At 56.0% G+C, this 14,863-nt stretch overlaps 2 protein-coding genes across 6 annotated transcripts in view; one reads left to right on the top strand and one right to left on the bottom strand.

The window, feature by feature from the left end:
- Fxyd1 (FXYD domain containing ion transport regulator 1) overlaps positions 1-3,135 on the bottom strand; it is a 3,948-nt gene extending 813 nt beyond the window's left edge. The window contains exons 1-5 of one of the 3 annotated variants that reach the window (XR_012442774.1): positions 2,122-2,553; positions 1,760-1,824; positions 1,315-1,347; positions 883-957; positions 621-657 (exon numbers count right to left, since the gene is read on the bottom strand). Coding sequence is in view for 2 of the 3 variants with exons in the window: in XM_020180138.2 (XP_020035727.1) it covers positions 621-657; positions 883-957; positions 1,315-1,347; positions 1,760-1,824; positions 2,122-2,135 (224 nt within the window). In the remaining variant the exon portion in view is untranslated. Of the gene's footprint in view, positions 1-620; positions 658-882; positions 958-1,314; positions 1,348-1,759; positions 1,825-2,121; positions 2,554-2,978 lie in introns of those variants that run through there. The other 2 variants (XM_020180139.2, XM_020180138.2) reach the window with 2 other exon arrangements.
- The window catches only part of Lgi4 (leucine rich repeat LGI family member 4), a 22,471-nt gene extending 7,608 nt beyond the window's left edge, over positions 1-14,863 (top strand). The window contains exons 2-11 of one of the 3 annotated variants that reach the window (XM_074058418.1): positions 5,177-5,354; positions 5,761-7,239; positions 7,580-7,651; positions 7,919-7,990; positions 9,143-9,214; positions 9,322-9,393; positions 9,616-9,785; positions 12,192-12,356; positions 12,435-12,940; positions 13,858-14,863. In XM_074058418.1, the coding sequence (XP_073914519.1) occupies positions 7,061-7,239; positions 7,580-7,651; positions 7,919-7,990; positions 9,143-9,214; positions 9,322-9,393; positions 9,616-9,785; positions 12,192-12,356; positions 12,435-12,940; positions 13,858-14,172 (1,623 nt within the window). In that variant the 5' untranslated portion in view covers positions 5,177-5,354; positions 5,761-7,060 and the 3' untranslated portion in view covers positions 14,173-14,863. Of the gene's footprint in view, positions 1-5,176; positions 5,355-5,380; positions 7,240-7,579; positions 7,652-7,918; positions 7,991-9,142; positions 9,215-9,321; positions 9,394-9,615; positions 9,786-12,191; positions 12,357-12,434; positions 12,941-13,857 lie in introns of those variants that run through there. The other 2 variants (XM_074058419.1, XM_074058420.1) reach the window with 2 other exon arrangements.

The following is a 14,863-nucleotide window of genomic DNA, read 5'->3' as shown; positions in this document are numbered from 1 at the left end:
TTGGAAACCCAGAACCCTCATCTTCCAGTGACTGATCTTGAGCAAATGTCTTTACTTCCCCGTGCCTCAGTTTCCTTATCTGTAAAATGGTGTTTATAAGAGCACCAACCTCATAGAGGTGTGGTGAGAGGTAAATAAAATAATATGCAAGGAAACAGCCTCTGGCCCATGGCACACACCGGTACATATTAGCTATTACTTATAATAACATCTGCAGTCGTTTTAGCAGGGAGAAGTTATTCGGATGTCGACTGGGCTTTAAATTTGTGTTTAAAGATGAATCAAGGCGCAAGGAACAGGACTCCAAGCTAAACTGGGCCGCGTGTGAGGTGATCTCATTCACCGCGGCTCGCTCTTTCCCAGCTCTTGGCGTTATCGCGCTTGGTGAATTTACCCAGGGCTGTTGGAACCCACGGTCCCCGCCCGCGCTGGGAGGGTGCTCAGCCAGGCAGGGTATTCATCGCTTGGTCCCAGGACCTCGCTTGGGACAGGGCACATAGTAGATGCTTCAAACGTGTTCCCTGCAGGTTTCTGGCTGCAGGTTGGGTGCGCCTCCTGCCTCGCCCCCTTCGCCCCTCTAGAGCAGGAGGAGGCGAGTGAGGACGGGAGGGGCCTCTTACCTCTGCTGCTGGTTGAACTTGCACCGGCATCTCTTGCCTGTGGGGTAGGATGGGGAAACAGAGGCTGAGATTCGCTCCAGACGGGCACCCCACTGCGCTCACGCTGCAGCTCGCCCTGGCGAGGGGTGGAGCGGGACGGGCAGGGGGCGGGGCCCGGAGGGGCGGAGTTGGAGGCGGGCTGGGGCGGGGCCTGGGTGGGCGGAGTTGGAGGCGGGGCCGGGGCGGAGACCGGGGCGGGGCCAGGGCAGGTGCAGTCACTCACTCAGTATGATGAGGATGCCCAGAATGAAGAGGATCCCGGCGATGATGAGGCCTCCGATCCTCAGGGATTGGTAGTCTGTGAGCAGCCAGGAGAAAGGTGTGAGGGGGGAGTGGAGGGAGGGAGGGGGAGAGGAGCCAGCCGAATGAGAAGGAGTGAGCAGGGCAGGGAGGAGGAGAGGAGCAGGAGGCAGGGCAGAGGAAGGAAGGAGGGAAGAGATGAGGCAGTGGGAGGAGGATGGAGGGGAGGACGGAGAGAGGAGGCAGGGCAGAGGCAGCAGGAGCTCGGCCATGAAATACTTAGAGACACTGAGTCCAAAGGAGAGAGAGATAGAGTGAGATGGAAATAGAGACTGACAAGGGAGATCAAGAGAGAAAGAGAGAACAGGCAAACCCAGAGACTCCCTTGGACTCCTGAAATAGATGTTCCCCTCACCGTAGGTGAATGGGTCGTGTTCCTGTGGAGCTTCTGGAAAGAAAGAGACAAACCAGGGGTTGAATGCTTCCTGGGATCCAGGACAGGGAGGTGCATAAGACCCTTTTGGGGACTCTACCTTCTTAGACTGGGAGTTTGGGGGCAGGGAGCCTGCCCACTGTGGCTGAGCCTCTGCACTGTCCTGGGTAGGGTGGGGCCATCTCACTGACCCAGCATCCTGACATCTTACAGGTTGCCCATGAATTCATCCATCAGGGAGCCAACCTCCACCTACCCCCACCTCTACCTGACTTGGGGTATCTTCTCCCTTCTTCCAAATGCCAGCATGTGACTGGGGCCCATGTGGAGACCCCCAACTTCCTGGGGTCTCCCACTTGGTCCTCTCAGGGGCTTTCTCCTACCCTTGGGGATAAGGTCGGTAGCAGGCTTCCCCTCCTGGACTCACCTGCATTGGCCATGGTGAGGAGACCCACACAGAGAACCAAGATGTGGCTGAGAGATGCCATTGTCCTGAGGGGACAAAGGTCAGGAAAGATGTACCCTCATCCCTTCCCCCCCCCCCGCCCCGTATTGGGGCCTGAACCCAAGGGGTTAAGGCACAGACAATCGGGGACTTAATCACAAAAATGTCAGCATTCATTCGGCTTAGTTGCCTAAGAAACAGGGACACCTCTTGCTTCATGGGACTGTGTCACCAAACAACAGGGTCACACAATGGTGCAACAGCGAGAGCAAAACACACAGTCCACAGGGGTCTCCTACAATCCTCCACCTCCCCACAGCAGGCCCCAGATTTCCCACACCTACCCTAGCAGGGACATAGAATGCTTCCTCGACAGGTGGAGAGACAACGCACAGTGAGATGGTGGGACACGCCTCGGTCCCGCCTGCCTGCACACCACGGCCTTGCTGTGTCCTGTTCAGTCCCACTCCCCTGCCCTCTGCTGTCTGCCCGCTCTCTGCCTGACCCTGGGTATAAATATCTCTCACTTCACCCCGGAGGAATTCGCCCAAGCCACCATGGCAACAGCTTTCCTTCTCCCACTTGGGGGTCACACATAACTCTGTCTGGGTGAGGCCCAGCGACCACATCCCCAAGGGTGCCCGGAGGGCTGGGCCATCCCTTTTCTGTCCTAGAAGCTGTGAGAAAAGGAGGAAGCAGCTCCTCTGGCTGCCTCTGGGTGACATCTTTCATAACCTGACACCAGGCGAGTGACATAAGGCCCAGGCTAGTGGGCCTGAGAGAGAGAAGACAGATGGCCAGGCAGGGACACACACACATGCACACATACACATATACAGTGGGAGGGGCTAGAATGGAGACAACACCCTCTCCCCACACTGCTGGTTGGAGGAACATGGGGTGTAGACACAGTCAGGCACACATCTTCCTCCTCTGGGCCTCAATGCCCCCAAACAGTGACGCAGACAGACCTACACGTGTGAGTTTCCAAGCCCCACACCCAGCCAGGGGGCTCACATAGCAGGGGAAGGGAGGAGTTGCACCCTTGCTCCCACCCCTGGGTAACCCCACTGTCCCTGTATTCTCCTCCCCCTTGGGTCAGGCCTGCTGGGAAGCCATGGGGTGGCCACTCCTGCTCCCAAAATAGGCCTCCCAGCCAGGGGAGGGAAGAGGTCTGGAGGGGAGGGGTGGGGACGCTCACCCCTATCAGGCTGTGTCCTGCTGAAAGATGGCCCCCAAATGTCCGGTTGTGCCTGGGGGCTGACACTTTGTACCCCTCGGCCCAGAGCTGGACGCGCCGCCCCCCACAGGCTCCCTCCTGGCCCCACCCCACCCTTACCCTCCCCAACCAGCAGCTGTAACTGGAGCCCGGGCTGGAGGGGGGCCAGGGGGCGGCCCCCAGCCCAGACCGCCCTGGCCTGCTAGGTTAACTCTCTCAGCTCAGAGTGAGGAACTGCAGGCGGCTGGCTGGCTGGCTGGCGTGGGGACTGCTCTGAGCCGCACACTCACACCCGCACACGCAAGCCTGCTTTGGCACAGGGCTTCTGATTGTGGGTGGGAACAAGATTTCTGTGCTGTTCTCTGGGCATTAGGCCCCACTAGGGCTAAGGTCACTCAGGCCAAGGGCGTAGGAGCCCAGTGACCTCTGATCGCACGCTGCTCTTGACCACAGCTCTTGACAGTACCATAGTGCACAGCACTGTCTTATTTTAGGGGGTCTTTAAGTGTGTATGTTTGTGTGTGTGTGCTGTCTGCTGCTGACTGTGTGGTTCACTGGGATGCACACACGCACACACACACAGAAGAGAGAGAGAAGCCCAAAGTCACAGACATACAGCCAGCACTGACAGCAGACATGAAATCCCCCGACAAACACATATGGGTACATACAAACAGACTTTCCCACTGATAATATGCACAAAGCAGTCCAGATGGCCCCACTTCTGTCCTGTCTTATAAGCAAGAGCAAAGATACACACTTTCGTGAAGACCTGGTCACCAATGGCCATATACATACACCAATACACAGAAGCTCACCGGAAAAGGCAGGCACATGCCAGCATGCCCATATCTGGAAGAGGGGAAGGCCGTGAACTGGTGTACTCACGTGCTTCATTCCCATGGCACACTGAAGCAAATACACTGCTGAGGCCACCCACCACACAGCCACAGATACACAGCACACATTTGTGTGCACACCCTGTGCACAAGCAAGAAGATACATGGTAAGTACAGACATATATGCCGTCACACTGTGCTACACACTGCAAAGCCACAGACACGTGTTCAACCTGGAACATGACCTTTTGGTCATGTGACCCCTACAGTGCTGGGGAAAAACACTCTGGGGGTCCTTGTGACCTTGGGCAGGCTGTGACCTCTCTGTCCATCATGTTCCTATGCTATAGGTTAAGGTTATACCTGTAACCCCTGACTTGGCTCAGAGGTCTTCGAATTTGACAGTGTCTTATTCTCAACTCCATTTTAGAGATGAGAAAGCCGCTGTCTTGTAGAGATGGTTCTCCTGACGCCCCCTGGTGGTTAAGGACAGAATGTCCGCCAACCTCAAGCAGACACCATAATGCAGGAGAGCCTGCTGGGGTTCACACCAGACACACTCATAGCTCTGTCTCGCGTGCACATGCACAAGCACACACATACACCTGGCCTCAGAGGACCCAGGAGGCTCTAAAAGGCTACCTCATTCCTATCTGTCTCCTCCTTTCAGCCTCTGCCCCTAGCGGCCCTGTGCCCCAGGTCACCAGCCATCCCTGGTTAATGATAATCATGATGTTTATGTAGCATGGGGAGTGGGCAGGGGAAGCAAGTCGGCGGGGGGGGAAATCAGGGGGCCCTGGCCAGCTCTTGGTCAATCCAGCATTCTTTCCTCCTGGGGCTAACGCTGGAGCCCTGACTGTGCCTCAGCGCTTTGTAGCTGTGTGATGTTGGGCAAATGACTTAACCTGTCTGAGGCTCAGTTACTCCTTTTGTAAAATGGAGAGAAGAATAGTCTTCATTCAGAGGGAGGTTGGGAGAGTTACCTAGAACAATCCATGTAATTAAGAAAAGGTTAACTGTGTCATAAAAGTCAAGGTCATCTTCTCAGTGTACACTGGAGTGAGAGCCCTGGGGCTGGGCATCTGTTGAGAGGGCTCAGGGTTGTCTTTGTCCCCTCTGGTCCCAGGTACCAAGCCCTTTGTCTATACCTTCAAAGACCCTGTGAGAGCTTTATTGTGCCTATTTTCAGCTAAGGGAACAAAACACAATTTTTTTTGGGTGGCCTTAGGGTTTGAACTCAGGATCTTGCACTTGTTAGACAAGCATTCTACCACTTGAGCCACTCCCATGTTCTTTTTCCTTTTAGTTTGCTTCTCAGATAGGGTCTCACTCTTTCGCCAGGCCGGCCTCAGACAGTCATCCTCCTACCTCTGCCTCCAGAGCAGGTGAGGTTATGAACATGCACCACTGTGTCTGGTCCTCACAAGCTGTTTGCGTGTAAGACAGGACCTAGAGCCAGCACTCACCACCAAGCCTGCCTACCCCGTGGGATGTTTACTCTGTCCTGAACCCCAAGAGAGTAAGTTGCCTTTGTTGTCTCACTGAATCCTCTCCTCAAACTGGAAAGCAGGTGCCATGCACACTCACTTAACAGATAAGAAAACTGAGGACCAAGGAGGTTGAGTCACCTGCTTGAAGGTACACAGGAATGCACCGGACCTAGATCTGTGTGACCACAGGGCTGGCACTGTTAAACCCCATCTCCTTGCCCCAGTGGCAAGTCTCCCGATCGCAGATAGCGAGGGGCTTAGGTTGGCAGCTGACTGGCACCATGAAATGAATTGACTCAGTTTCCCCATCTGTAAATAGGAATAGTAACACTACCTACCTCGTGGGTTACTGTGAGAATTGAGTCAATTCACAGAGTAGACGTTACTGCAACTCAGGCTGAGTAGCAAATGTCATTTATGTGTTTTCTTATTTAGTGGACAAAATCTATCCAAACTGATAAAAGCTTGGTCCAAATGAAAACAACCAGTTATCCATATATCCATGAATGCTGGTCTCCAAAGAAAGAATGCAAAACAATCTGGAGAGGACCTGGAGCTAGCGGCCTGGGATTGAGTCCTGGCACTGCCTCCAGCTGGGACACCCTGACCTGGGTGACCCTGATCTCTGCCCTCAGTTTCTCTACCTGCAAAGTGGTGATGAGAAAAGTACCAACCCCAGGCGGCGGTGATGAAGATGTCAACAGAGGAACTTCAGGGGCAAAGCTCAGGGTGGAGCAAATACAGAAGGGGACATGGCATCACTGCTGTGTCCTGGGGCTGAGTTCACCTCTAGTGGGGGGTGGGCATTCAAAGGGTTAATTTCAGGGGAGGGGAGGGAGGTCTGGGTTTGAGGCAGGGCAGTGTTTTTGCTAAGTGTGACCACCAGAGGGAGCAGCTGGACCTGAGCTGGCACTCCAAGCCTCAGTGACAGCGTCCACCACACCCTCCAGGAGGCAGGCGAGCGGACCCAGCTGGGAGCAGCCAGGATGTCCCCCTGCCCTCAGGGGCCTCTCCTCCCACCCCTCCCATCTGCAGAGCCATCTGTCCTCACCCTGGGGACATCCTGGGCACACTCCCTGATGGATGGAGTGAGGAATCTAGGGAGGGGGCTGGCCTGGCCTGGAGAGGCCGGGGCGGCTCCAGCCCTTGGTGGCCCCGCCTCCTCCCCAAGGGCCATTCAGTCCCTTCCCCAGGGCTCTTCGTCCTATGGCCTCTGACCCCCTCCTCTGTCTTACCCAGCTTGCCCGAGCATCGAGCACCGCAGGCAGAGCACATCCCTTTCCCAAACCATCAGGGAGAAGGGGCGTGGGTGGAGACACAGAAACCACTGGGCATTTGAAAGGGGGCAGGGAGGCGAGAAATACAAACACTAGGCAGCGGGGACACACACACACACACACACACACACACACACACACACACACCAGACAGACCTAAAAAGACCGAACCAGAGACAGAGAGAGAAACAAGGATAGAAATAGGGACCAAGATTGAGAGTGACAAACAGACTGGAAAAGAGGGACAGAAAGTCGGGGATAGAAAGAGCAACAGACAGAACAGAAATACAGGGAGAAGGGCAGGCAACAGAGACCAAGAGAAAAGGTGGTCGGAGAAGCAGGGCAGAGCGTCCAGCGGCAGGATGGAGAAGCGTCTGGCAGAGATGTAGCGACCTGGGCCCAGCTGGGCGGGAGGCAGTGGGAGCCTCGGCCGGTGAGGGCGGGAGGGGGACAGGGGCATGGGAGGCACAAGGATTCTCCTGTTACTGCCACTCCTGCTGGCTGGGGTGGAGGCAGGGGTAGCCTGGAGACCCCCAAAGGGAAAGTGTCCTCAACGCTGTTCCTGCTCCAAGGACAGTGCTCTGTGTGAGGGCTCTCCAGAGCTACCTGAGAGTTTCTCCCCATCGCTGCTGTCACTGTGAGTGCCAGGCCCTCTGTGGGCCTGGGGGTGGCATGGGGTGGAGGTCCTGGGATCCAGGGGCTGGGGGGTGCCAGGGTTCCCATGAGGATCTTGGGCAGCAAAGGATGTCGGGATACTTGCAAGGGGGCTACTGGGGAAATCCCAAAGGGCAAGGGACCATGGGGGGCCTAGGGAGTGGGACAGTCAGGGGGTGGGCTGAGTACTGTCGGAACCCTTGCCAAGTAGGGGGCATGTGGGAAACACACCTGGCTCAGGGAGCCAGGACAGGGGCTCCCAGGCAGCAGAGGGCTTGGGTTGGGACTGGAGCTTTCCTCACCCACCTCTGCCTGGTCCCCAGCTCACTGGTCAGGACAGGAGTTCCCCAGCTGAAGGCTGGCAGCTTCTTGAGGATGCCATCACTGTACCTGCTGTGAGTAGGGCCTGCTGGGCCCAAAAACCAGCTCCTTGGAGGGGGTGCTCCTGCACCTTCTGGGGGGCATGCACACGTGGGCATGGGGTGTTGGGCACATGTGAGGGGTGTTGGGCACATGTGAGGAGTGTGTGAAAACAGCTGTGTCCATGCACAGCCACCCACATGCATGTGTGTGTGTGCCCATGGGCTGAGGGTAGAGACCAAGGTTACCATGTCAGATCTAAGTCAGCAACCCTGGAAAAATCTGTCTTGCTGCCTTCCCAGCCTCTTCACATCCAACTCCTTCTCTGTGATTGAGGACGATGCGTTCGCTGGCCTCTCACACTTGCAGTACCTGTGAGTAAGACCAGGGGCTGGGGACAGGTGGGCCGGGAGGAGATGGCCATGTCATTTGTGGCCCTGGGGTGTCTAGACAAAGGCCTTTCTGGTAGAGGCAGGAGGCCAGCTCTGTGATGGCATTAGGACTACAGAGCAGCTCTCATCTCAGCCTACTTTCCTCACTTCTCTGCACTTTGAGATGCCCCAAGGGCCTGGAGGGCCAGACTCAGTTCTGGCCCTACCTGACTCATGGGAAGCCAAGGAGGGTGCGAGCAGTGGTCAGGTGGCGCTGTGCGTGTGATAGCAGAGTCGGTAGTATTGATCAGGTGGGTTGTGCTGGGACTGGAGGTGACAGTGTGGCACTGATGATGTGTGACAATGCTGGCGTTGGTGATGACATTGGTGCTGCTAATGGAGAAGTGATGACCTTGTGAGTTCCAGTGATGGTGATAAAAATGGTGGACCCCATGGCTATGGTGCTGTTGGTGCCACTGTGTTAGTGGTAGTTAACAGTGCCATGGCGGGTGGTGATTATGGGGTCCCCACGCTGTGGGAAGGATATTGGTGCTGGTTTTATGATGATGGAGGTGTCAATATTTAGGAAAATGGCAGCTGTGGTTCTGATGGTGGGTAATGTGACATTGGGGCTAACAGTGATGCTGTTGGGGTCAGCAGTGCTGGTGCTGATGTTTGTTGGTGACAATGGCAGGCTTTTGGATATTGATCATGAAGCTGTGTTGTTGGTGATACTTATCAGTGTGGTAGGCACGGGACTTGGTGATTGGTACTAAGGTGGAAGTGGATGGTGAGTGGTGCTGGTGACAGTGGTGGCATGGTGTGTTGTATAATGGCACTGACGGGGTTTGGCAGTCAGGTAGAGGCATGGGTGTTGAGGATGCCAGCATTGTTTTTGGTCATAAGGGATGATGTAGAGATACTGGGGTTGGTGACAATGGTGGCTGGATTCACAGAGAGTCTGGCAGTGACCACTGGGCCAGGTCCCTGGCCCCTGGGACTGTGGGCTGGGACCCTGGTGAGGAGAGGTTTCTGAGAAGGCTTTCCCTGGGGTTCTTCAGGGCATTGGGGGTGAAGGCAGCACCTTCTAGTGGCTTCCATGATGAGTTCCCCCAGTCCCTGGTGCGTCCCACTTACCCCACCTTCCCTCCACAGCTTCATTGAGGACAACGAGATCGGCTCCATCTCTAAGAATGCTCTCAGAGGACTTCGCTCCCTCACACACCTGTGAGTGCTCCTCTGCCACCCCCATGACAAGTACCTCATGCTGCCCTCAAGGACGCGTTGTCCTCTGATTGCTACTAATCGTCCCTCACCTTCTCCTCCTCCCCCAGAAGCCTGGCCAATAACCACCTGGAGTCCCTCCCCAGATTCCTGTTCCGAGGCCTGGAGACCCTGACTCACGTGTGAGGCTTGGGGGACATGGTGGGAGGGACTTGGGAATGTCTGTAGGGAAGGGACATCTGTATCCACTTTGGTTGGCAGCATGAGCATGGCTGCAGCAACCCTTACATACTTTCACGCCTCCTGTAGGGCCCTGTCCTAGACCTTCACCTGGGGAGGGTGGGGAGCATGATCTCCAGGTGTTGGAAGCTGGGTCGCAGCCCCTTCCTGGCCTCTTGCCCCAGGGACCTCCGTGGGAACCCATTCCAGTGCGACTGCCGTGTCCTTTGGCTGCTACAGTGGATGCCCACCGTGAACGCCAGCGTGGGGACTGGGGCCTGTGCGGGTCCCCCAGCCCTGACCCACGTGCAGCTCCACCACCTCGACCCCATGACGTTCAAGTGCAGAACCATAGGTGGGGACTTTCCCCATGGGGGAGCGGGACAGCAGGGGGCCCCAGGAGAATGCTCTCAGCGGCCTGAGAGGTGGACCTCACTCCCTACCCTGCCATGTCCTGGCTGTGCGACCCTGAGCATGCCGCATCAGTGTCCTCATCCCAGTTTCCTCATCCAAAAAATGGGGAGAATAAACAGTGGCACAGGATTGCTGTGAGGATTCGGTGATGTGTCCTCGCCCACGCAGCACTGAATGCAGGGCCTCTTAGAAGGCCCTCAGAGCTCTTAGGAGTGTCATTCTTGTTGTTGTGAACATAAATCTGACCACTTAAAAAACCCCTTCGATGTGGTTCCTTTGCTTTTCCATGAATGTGTCTTGGTATCTTTTTAGGTACAGGGCAATGCAGAGCCCAGCAGTGATGACCACAGCCTGAGGTCTTCCAGAGAAGGCAGGCCACCCCAGGCAGTGACATCCAGAATGATTTCTCAGGGCCAGGATAGGGAAATGCAGGGCAGAGGTAGCCATGGGAGCTGAGAGAGACCAGAGCTAGGGCCAGGGCCACACGGAGCTGGAGGGTAGTACTGGCTTTTTCAAGAGGCGGACATTTGTGCTTCACCCTGAAGGGACTTTACACAGATGCTATTAACACAGTGACAACAATAGTAATTAGTTGTGTATAACACATGGGTTGGGTCTGTAGGACTCAAAGGACAAGGAGATTTAATTCAGGGTTCATTTTTGTCTTGTCTTTTAGTTTCAGTGCTGGGGATTCAGCCTAGGGCTTCCCATATGCCAGGCAAGAGCTCTACCACTGAGCCACACTCCCAGCCCAGGGGTCATTCTTTATTCAGTCATTCAACAAACATTCAGTGAGGTCCACTCTGTGCCCAGCCCTGTGAGAGGTGATGGGCACACTGTGGTTACCAGAAGCCCCGAGAGCTGACCTCATGGGACTTATAGTCCTGGGGAGTTGGAAAGTCAGACACTAAATAAAACAGGGCACAAATAAATGTGTACTACAAATCATGCTAATACTGTGAGTGATGAGGTAAATTAAGGGGGTTCCTTTTCTACATGGGGTGGGATCATTGGAGGCTTCTCTGGAGAGGGGACATTAGATCAGAATTTAGCTAAGTGAAAGGAGGGAGAGGCACTCCACAGAGACAAAACAGTGAGCAGTGCCCCCAAGGCAGCCTAGGGCTTGCCTAGGTGTGGCTGGGGTAGTGAGCAAAGGGAGGGATTTAGATGAAGGTGACAGGGCCTCACTGTGCAACACTTTGAAAGCCATAGAAAGGAGAGTTAATTCTGATGGTCAACAGAAGGCAGGGAAAAGTCTGAACAGGACGTGACAGTATTGGATGGGCTTTTTTTTTTTTTTTTTTTTTTGGCAGAAGTGGGATTTGAACGCAGGGCCTCACGCTTGCTAGGTAGGCTCTTGAATCACTCCATCAACCCTGGGTGGGCATTTTTAAAAGATCCCCCTTTGGGTGGGTGTCCCTGGTGGTTTGGCTCATTGCTTCAACCTTAGCACCTAGGAACAGGGTCTGGCATACAGACCACGTCAGAGACAGAGCCTGGCTCCCTCAGTAACAACCAGGGCAGTTGCCATAAAAAGCTAAGCTGCTAACAAAGAGGTTCAAAATACTGTGAATTAAAGATGACAGACAGAAGGGGCTGAGGAGAGCTGCCCGCGTGGTGGGACAGCCCCTGGGTGCTGTCCTTGTTTTCGTGGATGAAGACAGGTTGTGACACACCCACGTGTCACTTCATGAGAAGGAGGGAAGAGGCGAAGTCCGGGACAAATGGTTTTCATCCTCCGTGAGCTTGGTCTTGACGTGAACATAAACTAACCTCCGGGGAGGATGAAGGTGAGGGGATGATGTGGCTTCTGGGACAGCAGCCTGGTGGCCAGCTCCAATCCTATTTCATGGACTCTGGGAAGGATGGATTTTGGCAGCCAGCTGGTGGCCTGAGCCACTTAGCCTCAGTTTCCTCAACTGTAGAGATCATATAAGAATGTACCCCTCCAGGGATGTGGTGAAGTTAAATGAAAAATTAAACACAAGGGACTGTTTGTTGATGCCACACGGCTTAGAAAACATGACTTAACACATCTATAGATAAAAAGATTCTATTCTAAAGCCAGGTGTAGTGACGCACACTTGTGGTCCCAGCTACTCAGGAGGCAGAGACAGGAGGATCACAGTTAGAGGCCAACCTGGGCAAAGTTAGCCTGAGACTCTGGAAACAAACTAAAAGCAAAAAGGACAGGGTTGTGGCTCAAGTGGTAGAGCGAACAAGTGTGAGGCCCCAGGTTCAATTCCCAACACTGCCTATGTCCCTATGAGATGAGGCCCTCATTTCAGAGGCATGGATCCTTGGGGTCCCCTGGGCCGGCCTGACTCTCTCCTCCTGCCTCCTGTAGAGCTGTCCTCCTTCCAGACGGTGGGGGAGTCGGCGCTGAGCGTGGAGCCCTTCTCCTACCAGGGGGAGCCCCATGTCATCCTGGCACAGCCCTTCGCAGGCCGCTGCCTCATCCTGTCCTGGGACTATGGCCTCCAGTGCTTCCGGCCAGAGGAAGAGCTGTCGGGTAAGCCCCCCTCCGTTGTCTTCTGCCTTGTCCCCAGCCTGCCCTGTCCCCTGGCCTGACTGTGCCTGCTCCCCACAGCGCCCTCGGTGGTGTCCTGCAAGCCTCTGGTGCTGGGCCCAAGCCTGTTCGTGCTGGCCGCCCGCCTGTGGGGTGGCTCCCAGCTGTGGGCCCGGCCCAGCCCCGAGCTGCGCCTGGCCCCCATTCAGGCCCTGGCCCCAGGCCGGCTGCTGCGGCCCAATGACGCCGAGCAGCTGTGGCTGGACGGGCAGCCCTGCTTCGTGGTGGCCGACGCCTCCAAGGCGGGCAGCACCACACTGCTGTGCCGCGATGGGCCGGGCTTCTACCCACGCCAGAGCCTGCACGCCTGGCACCGCGACACTGACGCCGAGGCCCTGGAGCTGGATGGCCGCCCCCATCTGCTGCTGGCCTCGGCCTCCCAGCGGCCAGTGCTCTTCCACTGGTTTGGAGGCCGCTTCGAGAGGCGCACGGACATCCCCGAGGCGGAGGACGTCTATGCCACACGTCACTTCCAGGCGGGTGGGGATGTGTTCCTGTGCCTGACCCGCTACATCGGGGACTCCATGGTGAGCCAGGGCCCAGGCAGGTGGGGCAGCTGACCCCCACTAAGGCCTGGCTGTTCAGCACTGACACCCAACCTCCCCCATCCTCCATCCCCGTGTTTCAGCACTGACTTCACTGTGTACACCAGCCTCTAAACTCTGACCTGGGCCACTGTGCTGCCCTTTGAACTTTGACTCAACGGCAGCAATGACTAACACTGTGACCCCTCAAGGCTGGCTAACCCTAAACCACTGTCCCCAAGTTTCTGACTCTACTCCTCAAACTCTGGCTGTGCAACTCTGACACATTCCAGGATGACATTTAACCACAGCCATGCCCCCTCCCCACCCCAACACTGCATCCCCAGGACTGACACTGGTGCTAGGCCCTGCCTACCCCATCCAGCACTCTGTCCAGTGCCAGGAGCAGCCAGAAAAGGGTCTCCACCTAGAAAGGCCCCACTCCAACACTGCTCTTAACAGGGCCTCTGGTAGGAAGCAGACTGGGGACAGGGATGGGAGCCAGGGACCAGAGAGGTGGCTGGAAAGAGTGGAGGCTGGGCCAGAGGAGATGGTAGAAATGTGTAACGTTGTAGGTAAAATGGACATATTCCATCGCTGAGCCATTCTGCATTGGGTGGGAGGGAAAGCAGAAAGGTCAAGAACAACTCTGAGCATGGTGTGGTGGTGTATGCCTGTAATCCCAGTACTTCGTAGGCTGAGGCGGGAGGATCACAGTTCAAGGCCAGCCTGGGCCACATAGTGAGATCCTGTCTCAAAACAACAACAGAACACCTCTGAGTTTGTGCCTTGAGAAGCTGAATGGTGACATTTGGGGACGTAAGGGCCTGTGTCCAAATTGTTCCAAATCCTCCAGAGCCTCTAGGATGACAGGCAAGGCCAGGCCCTAACCAGTCACCCCACCCCACCTGACCCCACAGCTCATGCGCTGGGATGGCTCCATGTTCCGCCTGCTACAGCAACTTCCCTCCCGCGGTGCCCACGTCTTCCAGCCGCTGCTCATCGCCAAGGACCAGCTGGCCATCCTGGGCAGCGACTTCGCCTTCAGCCAAGTCTTCCGCCTTGAGCCTGACAAGGGGCTTCTGGAGCCACTGCAGGAGCTGGGGCCCCCTGCCTTGGTGGCGCCCCGTGCTTTTGCCCACGTCACCTTAGCTGGCAGGCGCTTTCTATTTGCAGCTTGCTTCAAGGGCCCTACACAGATCTACCAGCATCATGAGTTGGATCTCAGTGCCTGAGACTGGACATGGCTGGGAGGCTGGCAAGGGGACCCGGAGGCATCTGGATGCCCTCTTGGCTGGCCTCCTGTCCCCATCTGAGGCATGGCCAGTCCTGTGAGATACAGACCACAGGTCAAGTTTATCAGCCACAGTTCCAGACCTTAGCCAGCCTCTTGGAGGATCTGCACCCGCTGGGGAAATGGCAAGTCCCAGGCCATTGCAACTTCGGAGCTGTCTCTAGTCAGAAGCCGCGTCTTGTCTGGGGGCAGATCCCACAGAAGGCGACTTGGGAGCTCATCTGCGGCACTGCATGGAGCCAGAATACAGAAGTTTAGGTGGGGGGAATGTGCAGAGCTCTGGAAGCTCCCGGCTGGAAGTACGTCTATCCCTGCTGCTCCCTGTGAAAGCACAGAGGGAAAGACTTCCTTTCTCCGCGTACACAGTTTGGCCAATGGATTTCACGGAAGAGCGAGCGCCTTCGTGACGTCACTGTTGCTGAGCAGTTTTTCCTGCGGGACCTGGTAATTCCCTCTGCTGCTTGTGCGCATGTCTGCGGCCAAAGGCCGTTGCCCGGCGTTTCTTCCCTCTTGCGCGTGCGCAGGAGGAGGGGCTGGGAAGGGAGAGTTGTCGCGGGAAGTCCTGGGTACCCTCCCCAAAAAGGGACAAGGACGGACCGTGTATGAGTTCAATAAATGCGCTGCGCACTGCC

This window comes from Castor canadensis, chromosome 16, assembly GCF_047511655.1.
Source record: "Castor canadensis chromosome 16, mCasCan1.hap1v2, whole genome shotgun sequence".
In the NCBI taxonomy this organism is placed as follows: Eukaryota; Metazoa; Chordata; class Mammalia; order Rodentia; family Castoridae; genus Castor; species Castor canadensis.
The sequence above is the reverse complement of the archived record's forward strand: the minus strand, read 5'-3'. Positions and strand labels throughout refer to the sequence as shown.